We start from the raw sequence: 17,343 nt of genomic DNA, 5'->3' as shown, positions 1-17,343 counted from the left end.
GCCGCAACCCCAGAGTCGGTCACGACTGGACCTAATGGTCAGGGAGGGGTCCCTTTACCTTTCCCTTTCCAACTCTATGCACAGAGGTATGAGGAGAATGCACCAGTGTTAAAGGTATTCCAGAGATGAATGCAAATTATAATCACACGCCTTTGGTTATTTCCCTTTAATTTTCCCTTTTAAAAACCCTCCCTCCCACCCCCCCCCAATTTTTTTTTAAATGCCACGAACACACGTTTTGTGGTCGTGTGCATGCAAAACTGAGCAAACATTTTATTTTATATATACATAAAATTAGAAAGCTTCTAGGTCCAGCCCTGTCCCAGCCCACCAACCGTTCATTTCCAGCGAAACCTCCCCTCTGATTGACACCTCCCTCCCAGAGCGCCGGCAGCCGGCGGAGGGGCGAAAGGGACCGGCTGCTCGGCAGTTGGCTCGGGAACCAACAGGGGGCGCGCGCGGACGGGCGTTAGGCGGTGGCCGCCGAGCTGCGAGAGGGCGAGGAGAGATGGCTCATGGCAACCCCGTGGTGAGGACGAAAAGCTGGGGTGGGGGGCTGGGAATAGGGGGGAGAAGCTCAGCCTGACTCAGGGAAGCTCCCAGGCACGTTTAGACCCTTGGCTTAGCCGGTTTACAAAGATCCCCCCTTCCCTCTTAGGATGCTAATGCGCCTGGCTGTGTTTGGGTGTGTGTGTGTCCTTTTGCAGAGGGGGGTCCCCAAATTCCTTTCCTAGAGCAGACCCATTAAGAGGCTCTGGGTAGTACTTAAAAGAATGGCTCGATTGGGGGAGCAGAAAAGGTACATTTTTCTTTTAAAGACGCCCCCCAGTCCTCCTGGCATTTAACTGAACCGAACCCCAAGAGATTGGCATCAAAGCACCCCGTGTTAGAGAGCTGGTATATATCACCTTTCTGTTGTGTTATGTTAGTATAAAGGTAAAGGGACCCCTGACCATTAGGTCCAGCTGTGACCGACTCTGGGGTTGCGGCGCTCATCTTGCTTTATTGGCTGAGGGAGCCGGTGTACAGCTTCCGTGTCTTGTGGCCAGCATGACTAAGCCGCTTCTGGTGAACCAGAGCAGCGCACGGAAATGCCCTTTAGCTTCCCACCGGAGAGGTACCTATTTATCTACTTGCACTTTGATGTGCTTTTGAACTGCTAGGTTGGCAGGAGCAGGGACCGAGCAACGGGAGCTCACATCGTCGCAAGGATTCGAACCGCCAACCTTCTGATCAGCAAGCCCTAGGCTCTGTGGTTTAACCCACAGCGCCACCCGCGTCCCATCATGTTAGTATAGGGCACGGTTAGTTGTATGCAGTTGCGGGTGAAACACCACCACCGCCTTGATTTACATCGCTTTGAAAGGGATGGCTAGGAAGAACTAGTCAGGCTAATAATGGTCTCTTGGTGCACTTTGAAGCTAGGCTACTGCAATGAAGCTTCCAAGTTTAGAGGCAGTCTACCTTTAAACCTCCATAAGCACCAGTGGTGGGGAGTGGAAAAGGCAGCCAGGGCAGGGCTATTGTTTTCAGGTCCTGCTTCAGTGATTCCCGAAAGCATTTTGGGAAACAGGAATACTGGATTGGCTGGACGTTTTGGCCAACCCAGCAGGTTACTCTTTTGGTCTGTATTTTACATCGTGGGGCTAATCTCTCGCCCTGCCCCAAATGTTGCTAATGGAGGTAGCCGGCAGCTACCTCTCCTTCCAAAGCCCTGGAACGTTTTTGTTGTTGTTGTTGTTTAATCGTTTAGTTGTGTCCGACTCTTCGTGACCCCATGGACCAGAGCATACCAGGCACTCCTGTCTTCCACTGCTTCCCGCAGTTTGGTCAAACTCATGCTGGTAGCTTCGAGAACACTGTCCAACCATCTCGTCCTCTGTCGTCCCCTTCTCCTTGTGCCCTCCATCTTTCCCAACATCGGGGTCTTTTCCAGGGAGTCTTCTCTTCTCATGAGGTGGCCAAAATATTGGAGCCTCAGCTTCAGGATCTGTCCTTCCAGTGAGCACTCAGGGCTGATTTCCTTAAGAATGGAGAGGTTTGATCTTCTTGCAGTCCATGGGACTCTCAAGAGTCTCCTCCAGCACCACAATTCAAAAGCATCAATTCTTCGGCAATCAGCCTTCTTTATGGTCCAGCTTTCACTTCCATACATCACTACTGGGAAAACCATGGCTTTTACCATACGGACCTTTGTTGGCAAGGAATGTTTTTAGGTTAGAGAAAATGAGAGCAAGAGGCGACATGATAAAAGTTAGTGAAATTATGCACGGCACAGAGAAATTGGACAAGACATAGATAAACTTTATTCGCCTTAGCCAATGGCCATAGCAACATAAAACAAGCAATATATACAATTAAACGGACAACAGTGGGTAAAAAGGACAATCAGATGACCAAGATTATTGTTCAGATAGTGGCCCTTAATCTCATGGCACCCTCGATAAACCTAGCAACCTTTGATGTTGTCTGATCATTTTGATCTGATAAAAGAAAGAACAATGTGGCCACAGATGGGCGGCCTGGGATGGTAAGTAAGAGTGGGGTGATGATCTCATTCCTCAGATCTTTATAAAGGGGACAGGAGAGGAGAACATGAGCCACTGTTTCCGGATAAGGTGGACAAGAGAAAAGGTTGTCTCCCCCTCTCATAACACTAAAACTCACGGGCATCAAACGAAGCTGAGCGTTGGAAGATTCAGGGCTGATAAAAGGAAAAGTTTTCCTCCCCACACAGGACATAGTTAAACTTTGGAACTCACTTCCACAAGAGGCAGTGATGGCTGCCAGCTTGAAAGAGGACTGGGCAAATTCATGGAGGAGAGGCTGTGCTCTGCGGAAGCAGTAAAGCTTTTGTGCAATGGGTCAGTGGTTGGTGGTCCGAGCCCACTCAGGGTTGGCTGTGAGCAGAATCTCTGCATTGCAGGGGGCTGGACTAGATGACCCCTGGAGGTCCCTCCCAACTCTACAATTCTACTATTCTACTAGTTGCTGGAAACTGCAGGAGGGGAGACTGCTCTTGTGCTTGGCTCCTGCTGGCAGGTTTCCCAGAATCACCTGACTGGTCACTGTGAGGACAGGATGCTAGACTAGATGGGCTACTGGCCTAATCTAGCAGGCTGTTCTAGGGACCTCAAGGGTCATCTATTTCAACCCCTCGCAGTGCAGAATTCAGAATCGCCAAGAAGAGAGGTAGCGCATTCCACTGTCTGTTGAGCAGTCCAGCCCCCATTCATGACTGCCACGATGTCCTGAGCTACTCCAGAGCACGGATATTTTAGAAGAGCAAACTTATAAACCTGCTGTTTGAACAAAATGTGCATGGAACATTTAATTCGAGGGGCTGTCACGCTTCAGACATTTATTTATTTTTGGTGTTAACTTTGTGCCGGGTTTTAAATTTGTCGATGCTACCCAAATTGTTAACGTGCTTATCTTAAAACTCAAGATCGGGAGATTACTCGCAAAGCTTCTGTTATTAGAATAAATGTTTTGTGGGCGTGTGCCTAACAGCACCAAACTAAGCCTGTGCTGAAATTAATGTAATGTATTTTCGGGGGAAATCTGACCTAGTTTGAAAGTCTTGAAATTTTAGAAATGATGATAACACAAGTTTGCATGTATTCTGGGGAAGGTTCTCAAGCTTTACATTTAAAGCACTTTAAAAAAAAAGAAGAATTGAGGAAAACAAGCTTAATGTTGCAAAGACATTTATTTGCTGGGAAATGTGGCAAAATGTGAAATTAATAGCCTGCTTTGCACGTCACACCAAGCCACACCATGACTTACTGTGAATGCATGGGGGCCTGGAGAGAAACTTATGTCCCCTTCACTCCCTCCTGGGTTGTGTTGCTTCTGTGCTGAACAGGTGTGGGGTTATGGCATTTGTATGGCTTGAGAGACAGTGGAATGTGCTCTGGGGGGGTGAAGTCAAACTGTTCCATTAGCAGCACCAAAGTGACCTCCCTGGGGTGCAAGCCTGGGCGGTATGTATATCATAATAATAATAATGATATTTTATTTATATCCCGCCCTCCCCAGCAGAAGCTGGGCTCAGAGCGGCTAACAATTAAATAATACAGCAATCTAAAATCAATTCATTCTAAAATCAGTTCAAATCAAATTAATGGCAACCATTGGGCTAGAGTTCTGTGAGGATTACTAAAAGTCAGGCTGTGCCTTGGCCAAAGGCCTGGTGGAACCGCTCTGTCTTGCAGGCCCTGCGGAAAGATGTCAAGTCCCACAGGGCCCTAGTCTCTTGGCGTTCCACCAGATCGGGGCCACTGCTGAAAAGGCCCTGGCTCTGGTTGAGGCCAGCCTAACCTCCCTGTGGCCTGGGACCTCCAAGATGTTTTTGTTCGAAGACCATAAGGTCCTCCGTGGGACATACCAGGAGAAGTATGGAAGTCCTGGGCTTCCCAGACAAAAAGACCCTCCTTTTGGCCTCGCTGATGTGGTCCAAAGGAAAGCAGAGCAAGATGTGTTGCACCAGCTTGGCTGCAGGAGGGTACTGTTTGTTCCTTGAGGTTTACTCCCGAAGCCTTTCTAATGAATGGGTATAGCCACAAGGCAGCGGAAGTTTAGGACCAGAGTTTTCCTTCTCTTGGATGGTCTACCTTGCCAGGCTGATGAGCCCCATTAGCCCCTCATTTCCTTCGATAGCATCCTTCAAAAATCACCTTCTTGACCATTGGATCCATTTTCGGTCTTGATTGCTCAATCCTCTGAAGCCTGTCTTCACATGCAGGGAAAGTCCCTAACTTGCTGAGGGTTTGAGACCAATAATAATACAGTGGTACCTGGGATGTGGGTGGCGCTGTGGGTTAAACCACAGAGCCAAGGACTTGCCGATCAGAAGGTTGGTGGTTTGAATTCCCGTGACGTGGTGAGCACCCGTTGCTTCGTCCCTGCTCCTGCCAACCCAGCAGTTCGAAAGCATGCCAGCGCAAGTAGATAAATAGGTACCGCTCCAGCGGGAAGGTAAATGGCGTTTCCGTGCACTGCTCTGGTTCGCCAGAAGCGGCTTAGTCATGCTGGCCACATGACCCGGAAGATGTACGCCAGCTCCCTCGGCCAATAAAGCGAGATGAGTGCCGCAACCCCAGAGTCAGCCACAACTGGACCTAATGGTCAGGGTCCCTTTACCTTTACCTCGGGTTACAGATGCTTCAGGTTACAGATGCTTCAGGTTACAGATGCTTTAGGTTACAGACTCCGCTAACCCAGAAATAGTACCTCGGGGTAAGAACTTTGTTTCAGGATGAGAACAGAAATTGCACAACACTGGCATGGCGGCAGTGGGAGGCCCCATTAGCTAAAGTGGTACCTCAGGTTAAGAACAGTTTCAGGTTAAGAACGGACCTCCAGAATGAATTAAGTTCTTACCCCGAGGTGCCACTTTAGTAGTAGTAGTAGTAGTAGTAATAATAATAATAATAATTTTATTATTTGTATCCTGCCAATGTGACTTGGTTGCCCCAGCCACTCTGGGCAGCTTCTAGCATATACAAAAATATAATCAAACATTAAACATTGAAAACTTCCCTTCGGCTATCCTCACCTGGTTTAGCCGGGCAGTCAAAGCCGTTCCTGAGATAAGGCTGCTGTCGCATGCTGACAGCTTCTAGGAGCCGCAGGTGAGAGCTGAGTGCAGGGTAGGGACCAAAGGTGGGCAAACTACTCCAGAAGGAGCATGATGTACTCTTCCCCAGAGGTGGTCCCGCTCCCCTCACACCCAGTACACCCCATACCCCAGGTGTAGGGTGACTTTAACGTAACTGGCCATTTTGCACGGCCAAAGGAAAGAACTGTGTTTACCTGCCCCAACTGCTTTGGGCAGAAATTGAATTAAGGTTGCAGTCCCATGTACACTTATCTGGAAAGTGAAACACTATTGGGCACAGTGGGCTCCTTTAAGAACACAGGAAGAGCTTGCTGGATCACAGTGTCCAGCCAGATTCCCCGGGGGGAAATTGGCAAGCAGGACCCGGCTGCAAGACCACTCCCCCTCCTTTAGCACCCTGAGTGCTGCTGATCTTATTGAGAGATACCTAGGACTCCTGAGACTTCACCAGCCATTGCCCATCCATGTTTAAGCCCTGTTTTGCAGCCACGATGGCCAGACCTGTGAATGTTTTGAAAGGGAAAATGGGAGATTCCTCAGTTCTGGACCCAATGCAACTTATTTAGTATCACAGAAGGGGCGAAGCTCAGTGGCGGAACACCTGGTTCGTATGCAGTAGGGCTCAATTTCATTCCCCTGCATCTCCAGGCAGGTTTGGGAGCACCCCATCTGCTGCTGCCAGCTAGTGTAGACATCATTGAGTTAGATATATGTCAGTGGTTTGACATGGTGCAAGGCAGCATCTTCCTAGGTTCTCTCCTGGAACTGCAGCACACAGAGACAGGGAGCCTCCTTTTAACTCTTCCCCCCTCTGTGATTCATGTGCCACACAGCCTAAATTCTACAAATCGGTTATCGACGATGTGATTGAAGTTGTCCAGGATGTCTTTGCGGAAGAAGGGGTCGATGAGCAGGTCCTGAAAGAGCTGAAGCGGGTTAGTTGAATGGCTCTGGTTTGCAGTTTCCCTCTCTCTCCTTCTCCCATTCCTAGTCTGGTCTGAGCAGCCTATATTCCTGTTTTCTGCAGAAAAGCCCAAACACTTCCCTTTGACATCAGTGATGCAGTGGAGGGTGGGGCAGGGACAAAGCCCCGTTGCTTATTTCACAGAAGGGACTATAATAAGATCTCCTGGACTGCTGTATCTCAGTAGTGCCAAATAAATAAAAGAGAAATTCACCAGATAAGACCAAATTAGTGAGCAAGCTGTTGAGATCCCCCAAACTCTTCAGCTCCTCATTACTATTCTACCACCGCTTGCCACTGATTACCAGTTTAGTTCATATTTAGAGTTGAAAGCATCTGTCTGTGTCACAGGGGCGAAAGGGAGTCATATTTATCTTCATTTTTTAGTTAATGATGGGATATGGAACTACCCCTAAAAATCAAAATTCCGGTTATTGGATTCTGAAGTACACTCTGAGCTGAGTGTATGTTCTTGTGCTCTGTCTTGCAATTTCCTCACAAAGATCATGCTTCTGGTTTTTGCATACTTCCAAACGGGGACGGTCAGGACTTTTCCCCCCAGGCAAAACTTGCCAGAACTCAGTTTCAGCACCTCTCAGGTGAGCACCATTGCTCAGGTGAGGTGTGTTCATGGTGAGTTCTGGCACCTCTTTTTCTAGAAAAATAGCCTCAAGGATGGTTATTATATTCTTAGATGCTCCCCGCTTTCTCGAATAGAGTCCAGGGATAGTGCAATGATGTTTAGTTTCCTACAGATTTGAGAGGGAGCATGCACACCGGATCAGGGACACAGGTGGCGCTGTGGGTTAAAGCCTCAGCGCCTAGGACTTGCCGATCGAAAGGTTGGCGGTTTGAATCCCTGCAGCGGGGTGCGCTCCCGCTGCTCGGTCCCAGCGCCTGCCAACCTAGCAGTTCGAAAGCACCTCCGGGTGCAAGTAGATAAATAGGGACCGCTTACCAGCGGGAAGGTAAACGGCGTTTCCGTGTGCAGCTCTGGCTCGCCAGATGCAGCTTTGTCACGCTGGCCATGTGACCCGGAAGTGTCTTCGGACAGCGCTGGCCCCTGGCCTCTTAAGTGAGATGGGCGCACAACCCCAGAGTCTGTCAAGACTGGCCCGTACGGGCAGGGGTACCTTTACCTTTACCTTTATGCACACCGGAATCTCTCTGTATTTCTATAATATTGGTTTGTTCACAAATATACCAGCAGAGCATAGTGGAAGCAAAAACGCCCCCCAAAGCAGGTAGCTTAATCACCGATCCTTCACCATATCCCCTAAAAGCAGCTAATACAAAGTCTTAAGGCCGTACCCCAGTTATTCAGATGACTTACATGGAAAACTCAGCTGTTTGCTTCAGAGGACTGTTCCTGGGTTTCACCCTGCAATTATTCATTAATGAACAATTAATGGGTCCTTTATCGCGCACCAGGTAATTATTTTAGCATAGCCCTAGTTATAGGCCCACCCGCAGTGACAGAGGAGGCCAAACTCAACAATATATAAAGCCAACGGGTTATGTTAGATCCTGACGGGGAGTGGAAAAATCAGCTGGCTTAAATGAGATCTTTTCACCTTTATGTGTGTGTGGTTTTATTATTCAAACCTCCTTTTCTTGCAGCGCTGGGAAACGAAAGTGATGCAGTCTAAAGCGACGGAAAGCTTCTTCCGCCACAGCCACCTTCCTCCCCAGTTCACCTTGCACCTGCCCCCCAACGTCCACCAAGCCCTGCAGACGACAACAGGTTGATGAACGGTCTCTTTCTGCAGATACTGCACAGTGGTGGCCGGGGGGTAGCTCGTTGGGGAAGCGAACATCTGGCCTGCAGAAAACCCCTTGTTCAAGCCTTGTATGTGATGGTTGTATGTGATGGCAGAGAAGGGCTGCCCTTCAGTAGACAAGGCTGGGTTAGACCAGGCAGAGCCAACATGGTGCCCTCCATATTTGGCTTCATTCCAACTCTCATTGGCCCCAGTGTGGCTGTTGGTCAGGTATGAAAGGAGCTACAGTTTCCACTTTTAGTAATGGATACCTGCTCGGCAATAATACATTGACAGGCACAGGCCACAGTCCTACACCACTGAGTCTGAACACTGAGGCTCTTGGGCTTGCCGATCGGAAAGTTGGCGGTTCAAATCCCCGTGATGGGGTGAGCTCCCAATTTCTTTGTCCCAGCTCCTGCCAGCCTAGCAGTTCGAAAGTATCTCAGTGCAAGTAGATAAACAGATACCGGTGCACTGGGAAGGTAAACAGTGTTTCCATGCGCCCTGGTTTCCGTCATGGTGTTCCATTGTGCCAGAAGCAGTTTAGTCCTGCTGGCCACATGACCCAGAAAGCTGTCTGTGAACAAACACCAACTCCCTTGGCCTGAACGCGAGATGAGCCCCGCACCTCATAGTCACCTTTGACTGGACTTAGCCATCCAGGGATCCTTTACCTTTCCCCCTGGAAGTAAGCCCCTTTGAAGAGAGTGGGATTTACGTACAAACTGAGAGGCGTAGGAGCGCTCTGAATAAATTGCAGTCACAAGTCTAAGTGTGGTGCTGGCTTGATGACGGATTAAACAAAGAGAAGACTTGCGGCCTTATTGTAACACCAGGGGTACTTCATGACTGTTGCTATTTTCGGGTGGGATTCAATCACGTAGCAGCCAGTTTTCTGGTTGGGCAAATGTAGTAGATTGGGAGGTCTGGCGCAACAAGCTCATTTCTCCGAAAGGTTAGACTTTTTGCAAGAAGGAAAGTGAGGGGGGAATGTACTGGAAAGTGTGGGGTGATAATCTGTTTTGGTGCAACATCATATCACCTCCCTTCAGACAAATCAGAAGGAATGCTCCTTAAATAGCCAGCATTTCCTAATCTCCCTGCAAACAAATTGTGATGGATGCTTAATAAAGCGGTTGTCTGGGAACGCCCCCTGACGCCAGCCTCTCGCCTCTGCTGATTTTTGTCAGGGCTTAATGGTGATGCATATGCAATGAGAGGAATCACCATGCAGGAGAATTCAAAACTTTACCCTTGTGACATTTGTTATTTAAACGATATTCCTTTAGGTGCTGCTGCCGGCAGAGGAATTCAACAGTTTGCTACATCAGCAGCAGCAGCGGCTGAACTTGTATGTAGACTTAGCATTGCCTTATGATTTTTCTTATCTCCCTCAAAGGCAAAAACCTTAAATTCTATATCAGTATCAACGTTTCCCAGTTCAACAATCTTTGGTGATGATAAATAGCCTTGCAAAATGCCAATTGTAGTCAAGCAATCAGCATTCATATTGCAAACACTGGTAATTATAGAGATGCCCAGTTCGTTTTTAAAGAGTTTCGTATCGATTGGGGATGGGGACGACGACCATTACGCTACTTTTGTCTGCCATCCTAAACCCAATTGTAGACATGGCCTTCTCTTGAGACTGGTTTCCATTATTTCATTTATTGTATTAATTTAATAGCTTGTCTCCTAAAAGCATTTGAAAGCAACTTGCCATTTATGTATTGAATTGATGCTTTTGCTAGGCTTGTCTGTACAATGGATTGGGTCCAGGCTTGCACATCACAGACTCCTGGCGGTGCTAGAGGAAGACAGAAGGCAGTGATTTTCATCTGTTTTGTCTCCCCCTGCAGCCCCTTGGAAAAACTGTCTCATAGGATTGGGTGGGGGGACAGCATGGGAAGTGGTGCTTGTTGCTGCAAAGCAAAGAGGAGTTAGGAGAAAACCAGAGCACCCCTTCTAGATCCTGTCTCTCCATGTGAATGGATGGAGCCTTCCAATCATAGATGTGCAAGTCTGGATACAGTCTGCCCTGTAATAACGTACTCAGGAGGATAATTTGCACTAGCAGAGTGGGCAACGTCTTGCAGCCAAGGGCTGCATTTTGGGCAACTTTCCCAAGGCCAAGCGCTAGGGCTGGGCAGCACCAGAGGCAAAAGCGGGAAGAGCAACAAATGTAAAACCCAACTTTCTACAGTGGGGTCATTTCTACATTACCCTCCTGCAACATGCCCTGTGTGAGTGTTTTGGAGGTGGATGGCAGCTAACGGATTCAGGTAGAATCCCAACAAGACAGAAGTATTATTTCTGGGGGACAGGGGGCAGACAGGTGTGGAGGACTCCCTGGTCCTGAATGGGGTAACTGTGCCCCTGGAGGATCAGGTGCGCAGCCTGGGAGTCATTTTGGATTCACAGCTGTCCATGGAGGCGCAGGTCCAGGGCAGCTGTCTACCAGCTCCATCTGGTACGCAGGCTGAGACCCTACCTGCCAGAGTGGTACATGCTCTGGTTATCTCCCGCTTGGACTACTGCAATGCACTCTTTGTGGGGCTGCCTTTGAAGGTGACCCAGAAACTACAACTAATCCAGAATGCAGAGCTTTATTTTTCAAAGTGACGAAGATTAGAGTGCCTGGATAACATTGTGACATTCCACAAATTCTCCAGTATGAAGCACTAAACAGCTAGTTGCTACAGTATTGCGGAGCACTTTGCAATTGCTACGGCAGGCAGGTAGATCCCTGAGTGGTCCATCAAGACCCTCAGCCATGTTCAAGTGATCAATTACGGCGTGGTGGTCATATTTTAGAGATACTGGAACAGAACATGGGCTGCGATCTACAAAATCTAACTGAATTTTCCTGACGGGCTTCCTTTCACTTCAGGGCACCTCCAGGTCTGCCGGTACAATCTTCACCCTGCCTTCAGGCTTCGCCTATCCCATCCAAATACCTGCTGGCGTGACTCTGCAGACAGCTTCTGGTAAGCAGAGCAGGTGCAGGCTTGGAACGTGGTTGATATGGTTGGCAGGGTTTGAAGAAGTGTGCGAGGAAGACTGCAAGGATTTTGCATTGTGGAAGTTGGCCGTTGATAAGCTTTAAGGGTAAAGACTGCACCACAAACTAGTTTAATAAAAAAGGAACAAAAAAACTGTTGCACGGTGTTTCCAGGCTGCTGCTGCTTTTGGGTGGGATTCAGTTGCACCCCAAGAAATTCAGGTTAGCCCAATGAAAGCTGATCCTAGACTCATGGAATCACAGATCGTAGAATTGTAGAGTTGGAAGGCAGGAACCTCAACTAAATCATCCATGACAGATGGCCATCCAACTTCTGTTTAAGAACTTCTAAGGAAGGAGAGTCCTCCACTTTCCAAGGGAGCCTGTTCCACTGTCAAACAGCTCTTACTAAACCTGAGGTTTAGTTGGAATCCCCTTTCTTATAACTTGAATCCATTGGTTCAGGTTCTTCCTTCTGGAGCAGGAGGAAACAAGCTTGCTCCACCCTCCTTTCCTCCTCCTCCTCCTCCTCCTCCTCCTCCTCCTCCTCCTCCTCTTCTTCTTCTTCTTCTTCTTCTTCTTCTTCTTCTTCTTCTTCTTCTTCTTCTTCTTCTTCTTCTGCGATCACTCGTAGTCAAGTAAGATTGTCTTCCTTAAACATGGTCTTAATAGTGAGTCCATAAGTGACTGTGGAGGCCAATTCAGGATTCATACATCCTTCCACAGTGGGGGCATAGGTTTCCCGGCGGGAGTTGATCACGGTGAGGATTTGCCAAGTGTTCCTTCCTCTTAGCACGTTTCTCCCTTTTGTCCTGAGTTTGAGCATCTTCAAAGCTCATGACACCTTTGGTAAAGGCTGTTCTGCAATTGGAGTGCTCACAGGCCAGGGTTTCCCAGTTGTTGGTGTTTATACTACATTTTTAAAGATTTGCCTTGAGAGAGTCTTTAAACCTCATTTGTTGACCACCAGCATTACGATTTTTAAATTCAAAATAGAGTAGTTGCTTTCGAAGACGATAATCTAGTATCTGCACAACATGACCAGTCCAACGAAGTTGATGTTGAAGAATCATTCCTTCGACACATTTGATCTCTGCTTCTTCCAGTACACTGGCATTAGTTTGCCCTCCGTCATCCATGTAACAGCTCTCATCTACCTGCCTCTTCTAGATCAACCCCAGATTATGGCTTGAAGGCACATGAAGCCACTATCTGGTTGAAGCTAAGCAGGTCTGGTTGGTTAGTGCCTGGATGGAGTACTATCTGGGAACTGCATGTATGTTCCATGATGGAAGAAAGGGAGGATATAAACGTAAGGTTTTGGTTTGTTTGTTTGTTTGTAATGGAAGAAAAGAAAAAAGATCTGGAGTGCCCCAGGTGGACTCTGTATGTGTTTAACCCTCTGTTAACTGCAACACTGAACTGACTGTTGATGGAGGAAACTTTGTGGGAGGGAAAAAGCTGAATGGCAGTAGAGCTGGCAAACCAAGGAATTTGGCCCACCTCTGGCTCTCTTCCCAAGCAGTTCTGATTGGCCATTGAGGGAGACAGGCCTACTCACAATGTTCAGTTTCTCTTTCTTAGGGCAGCTGTATAAAGTCAACATGCCGGTGGTGGTCACCCAGGCCCCAGGAGGTGCAACTGTCCTCCAGAATCCAGTCCAGCAAATATTCCAACAGCTTGGGCGGCAGCCCTCTGGAGCTCAGCCTGCCACCACTGGTGCCATGCCGGTGAATGCCTCTTCTCATCAGGCACCCAGTGAAAATCTGCAGGCCCTGAACCCTGCTGTATCTCAGCAAGTGGGAATGGAAGAGAAGACCTTGCCTACTGCTGCTGCTGCTGTCATGCAGGAGGCTATTGGGAATCATGGGAAAGCTGCAGTGGGAGCTCTGGTAAGAGAGCAACCAACCAGCTCCCTGGAGACCCACCCAAATGCAGTTGTTCTTGACTTGAAATTATCTGAAGCACACTGCCCTAGAGTGGCCGCAGAAGCGACGGCAGGAAGCTCTCCCAATGGGTCGGAATTGCCAGTCAATCTTGAGCAGCCGCTGGATCCCAACGATATAATTGAGCTGATAATTATGGGCAACGAGTTGGACGACAGCACTCTCCTGTCTGACGAAGCCAACCTCTCCTTTTCTGAAGAGGTAATTCTTCCACTTTAAAGCAGGGACAGAGTCCAACAACATTTGATGGGCCACAGGTTCCCTACTTTCTTTTGAAGGATTTCTTTCCCTCTTTCTTCTGTTCAAAACTGCTTGCAAATGTGATTTTTAAAATGTAGCAGAACGTAGGATGTGTGCTGAATTGTGAAATAAGCATGCTCTTGGGTATTTACCATATTCTTCCCATTTAAAATTGAGAATGAGGTACTTAAAGGAGCTGGCATGCACCCATAAGGGGGATTAAATTAGCTGTTCCTACCAGTGGAAGCTGAACAAAGACTAAACAAGTGCAGTGAGTATTCTCCACTCTTCCTATGCTCCCAAATTGTATATGTGGGGGTCAGGAGAACCTCTGGAACAGCAGGCGTGGGGCAGAGAAGGGAGATTGTTCCATCGCATAAGCAGAAATACTTGTGCTGATGGAGTGATCTGCTTAGCACTACCCTGAATTATTCCCATTGCTGGTTTTTTTTTTTATTATTATTATTAAAGGACTACTCTCTGAAGGTTTTTTTAAAAATGAGTGTATGCGTGTGGAATAGTTTCATTTCATTTCGATTTATCTTTGTAAATTTACAATGATTGAAAGCTGAGAGGAGGATCTTAGATTCCTCCTAAGCCCTGCTCCTAGGTTTGACCCTGGGAAGTTGACACAGATAATAGTTGTCATGCATCTTTTCTGTGAGCATGTTTATGTCTGAATTGATCTTGTGAGCCTCTCCCATAGACAGAAGGGCAAGGCTTCAGAAGTAGTGTGGTGGGCGTTTGTTTGTGAGGAAATGCTCCCATGTCTTCAGTGTAGTGCACATCTTCCTTCCAGCTAGAGACTAGCGTGCAGATGGAAGCTGATCTGCAGACCCAGAAGGATATTGCCAATAATATTGAAGAGATAATTCAGCTGGATGGAACAGGTGATGTTTCTCCCAAGGCAGAAATAGAAAGCCCAAGAGATGGGGAAGATGAGGAACTTGTGGGCATCATTGATGCTGAAGATCTGAAGGTCCTGGATGAAGAGGAGGAAGAAGACGGTGAAAACAGTACCTCAGACAATCAATCTCTTAGCAGCAGTAGTGATGTGGATGAACCCTCGGTTGACATAATTGAGGAGGTAAAGCTTTCGATCCACTTGAAAATAACTTTCTTTTCACATTTGTGGGTGAGGCTGAAACTACACACGATGTAAACTGCTTTCAGTTTTCTTTTTCTTTTTACAGTCAAGCAGTGTATTAATTTTATGAAATACAGTGGTACCTCGGGTTACATACGCTTCAGGTTACAGATTCCGCTAACTCAGAAATAGTGCTTCACGTGAAGAAATTTGCTTCAAGATGAGAACAGAAATCATGCTTCAGCGGCTCGGCAGCAGCAGGAGGCCCCATTAGCTAAAGTGGTGCTTCAGGTTAAGAACAGTTTCAGGTTAAGAACAGACCTCTCGAACAAAAATTAAGTACTTAACCCGAGGTACCACTGTAGATAAATGGCAGGAATCAGAGAACAATTTTGAGGACCAAAATGGGGAAGATATTACATCTTTATTCCTGTTATGTTACTTGTGAACTTTGATGCCAATCCAGATTTGGGCACTTTGAGTCTTTGATAATCACCTGCATGCCATCCAGTTACATGATCTGCCCTGCAGACATGAGCAGTTGTGATGCCCCTGTTGGGGTGATGGCACTGATGAAAAACATCTCTCCCCTTTTATTCTTTTCCTGCATGAAAAGGCATGCTATGCCCACCTATTTTGCACATGCAGAAACTGAGATGGAGATATCCCCTGTGTTACAACAAACACGTCCTATGACAGTATTTTGTGGTGGTTCCTCATAACACTTCCTCAAAATTCCACATATACTTGCACATTCCAGAGTCACCACTATATCAACCCTTTGTGTTCTTGGAAGGCTGCTACCATAACAGAGTTGACCAGTTCTTGTTGTTATTTAAGAAACATAGTTCAATGCCAATCAGGAAAAAAGAAACCTTTTCCTTTTTTAGGATCCTTTAAATTCTGGGGACGATGTCAGTGAGCAGGAGACACCAGATGTATTTGACACCGATAACATAATTGTATGCCAGTATGACAAGGTACAGTGAAGAATGCTTGCTAGTTAAATGGGCCTTTACAATTTAAGTCTTCCCAGCCCTGTTAAATGTTTGGGGAAAATGTAACTGCCTCCCTGGTTCACATCCAACACAGACCTGGGTTTGCTGTGCAGGGAGTTTTTCCACAGGCAGCCGCACCAATCATGTATCCCTGATGAAAGTTCCTGTATGATGCATTTACACTTTGTGTCTTAAGTAAAACAACTTAGATGTGCGCTGGAACCAAAAAATGTGGGAAGTGGACTTAGGAATAAATTAAGGCCGTTTTATCTGCTTATTTGGGGGGTGGGTTGGTATGGACTGCAAATCCCCTCAGTCCTTTCCATTGGCCATGTTGGCTGGAGCTGATGGGAGCTGCATATGGGAACTGCCTAGTGGGTGGGAAGGAATGGAGTTTCCCCGGAAAAAGGTGTGGCTGTCTGGAATCCTGAACTGCTCCCTGCCTTGCAAGGTTGCCTGTTCCACATGTAAGCTACTTTTTAAGTGTGCAGTGAAGATATTTCTGAGTGCTTCTGCTTTTAGTACATGAATTGTTTTTAATTGGTCAATATTTCCCATTGCTTACCAAGGAAAGCAACTGTTATTTTAGTGGGATTTAAAGGCTTCAGTATACTGCTTTTTTTTTTAACCAGGTTCAGCGGAGTAAGAACAGATGGAAGTTCTACTTGAAAGACGGTGTGATGTGCTTTGGGGGAAAGGACTACGTTTTTTCCAAAGCCATTGGAGATGCAGAATGGTGAAATGTACAAAAATATCCAGAGTGTTTTTGGTTTTTTGTGTGCAACCTTCGGTAAGAATATACTGAAATGCTTGCCTTCTGAAATGTGAAATACAGCAATGTGAAAAGAGACTTCACATGAAAAACACATGTAAAAAATGAATAAATCCTATGTTAACAGGGATTGTGCATGGACCAGCTTTGCCTTTTGTGCACACACACAAATGTGGGTTATGCAGCTCACTTAGCACATCTATTTGTGGCATCTCTGTTCTTTGATGCTAACCAAATCTCCAAGCCAGCTTGAGTTATGGAAGGCACTGTAACTTGGGGGCCTTGAGTCTCCCAGCAGTCAAAGCTTGTTGTTGTTGTTTAGTCGTTTAGTCGTGTCTGACTCTTCGTGACCCCATGGACCAGAGCACGCCAGGCACTCCTGTCTTCCACTGCCGCCCGCATTTTGGTTAAACTCATGTTGGTAGCTTCGAGAACACTATCCAACCATCTCACCCTCTGTCGTCCCCTTCTCCTTGTGCCCTCCATCTTTCCCAATATCAGGGTCTTTTCCAGGGAGTCTTCTCTTCTCATGAGGTGGCCAAAGTCTTGGAGCCTCAGCTTCACGACCTGTCCTTCCAGTGAGCACTCAGGGCTGATTTCCTTAAGAATGGAGAGGTTTGATCTTCTTGCAGTCCATGGGACTCTCAAGAGTCTCCTCCAGCACCATAATTCAAAAGCATCAATTCTTCGGCGATCAGCCTTCTTTATGGTCCAGCTTTCACTTCCATACGTCACTACTGAGAAAACCATAGCTTTAACTATATGGACCTTTGTTGGCAAGGTGATGTCTCTGCAGTCAAAGCTACTAGAAGTCAATGAAGCAGTGATTCTGCAGGGGAACTTGCACCCTTGGGGATTTCTGATTTGTTTGACTTTGTACACCACTATCAGTTGTGCAATGCTACGCTTACCTAGTATGCCCTTCCCCAAGCAGAAATGGGGAACCTGT

At 47.1% G+C, this 17,343-nt stretch overlaps 1 protein-coding gene across 1 annotated transcript; it reads left to right on the top strand.

Annotated features, from left to right (window-relative positions):
- Positions 1–399: 399 nt before the first annotated feature.
- Positions 400–16,524, top strand: GTF2A1L (general transcription factor IIA subunit 1 like). The gene is made up of 9 exons (XM_081904178.1): positions 400–529; positions 6,457–6,558; positions 8,208–8,331; positions 9,640–9,701; positions 11,241–11,337; positions 12,936–13,498; positions 14,337–14,624; positions 15,515–15,604; positions 16,255–16,524. Exons 1-9 carry the CDS (start codon positions 509–511, stop codon positions 16,360–16,362), a joined length of 1,455 nt encoding a protein of 484 aa, XP_081760304.1. The 5' UTR covers positions 400–508; the 3' UTR covers positions 16,363–16,524.
- Positions 16,525–17,343: the final 819 nt, after the last annotated feature.

The sequence above is a fragment of the Podarcis melisellensis genome (genome assembly GCF_964234715.1).
Source record: "Podarcis melisellensis genome assembly, chromosome: 3".
Taxonomy (NCBI): domain Eukaryota; kingdom Metazoa; phylum Chordata; class Lepidosauria; order Squamata; family Lacertidae; genus Podarcis; species Podarcis melisellensis.
Note: the sequence above shows the minus strand (reverse complement) of the source record. Positions and strands in the feature narration are given on the sequence as shown.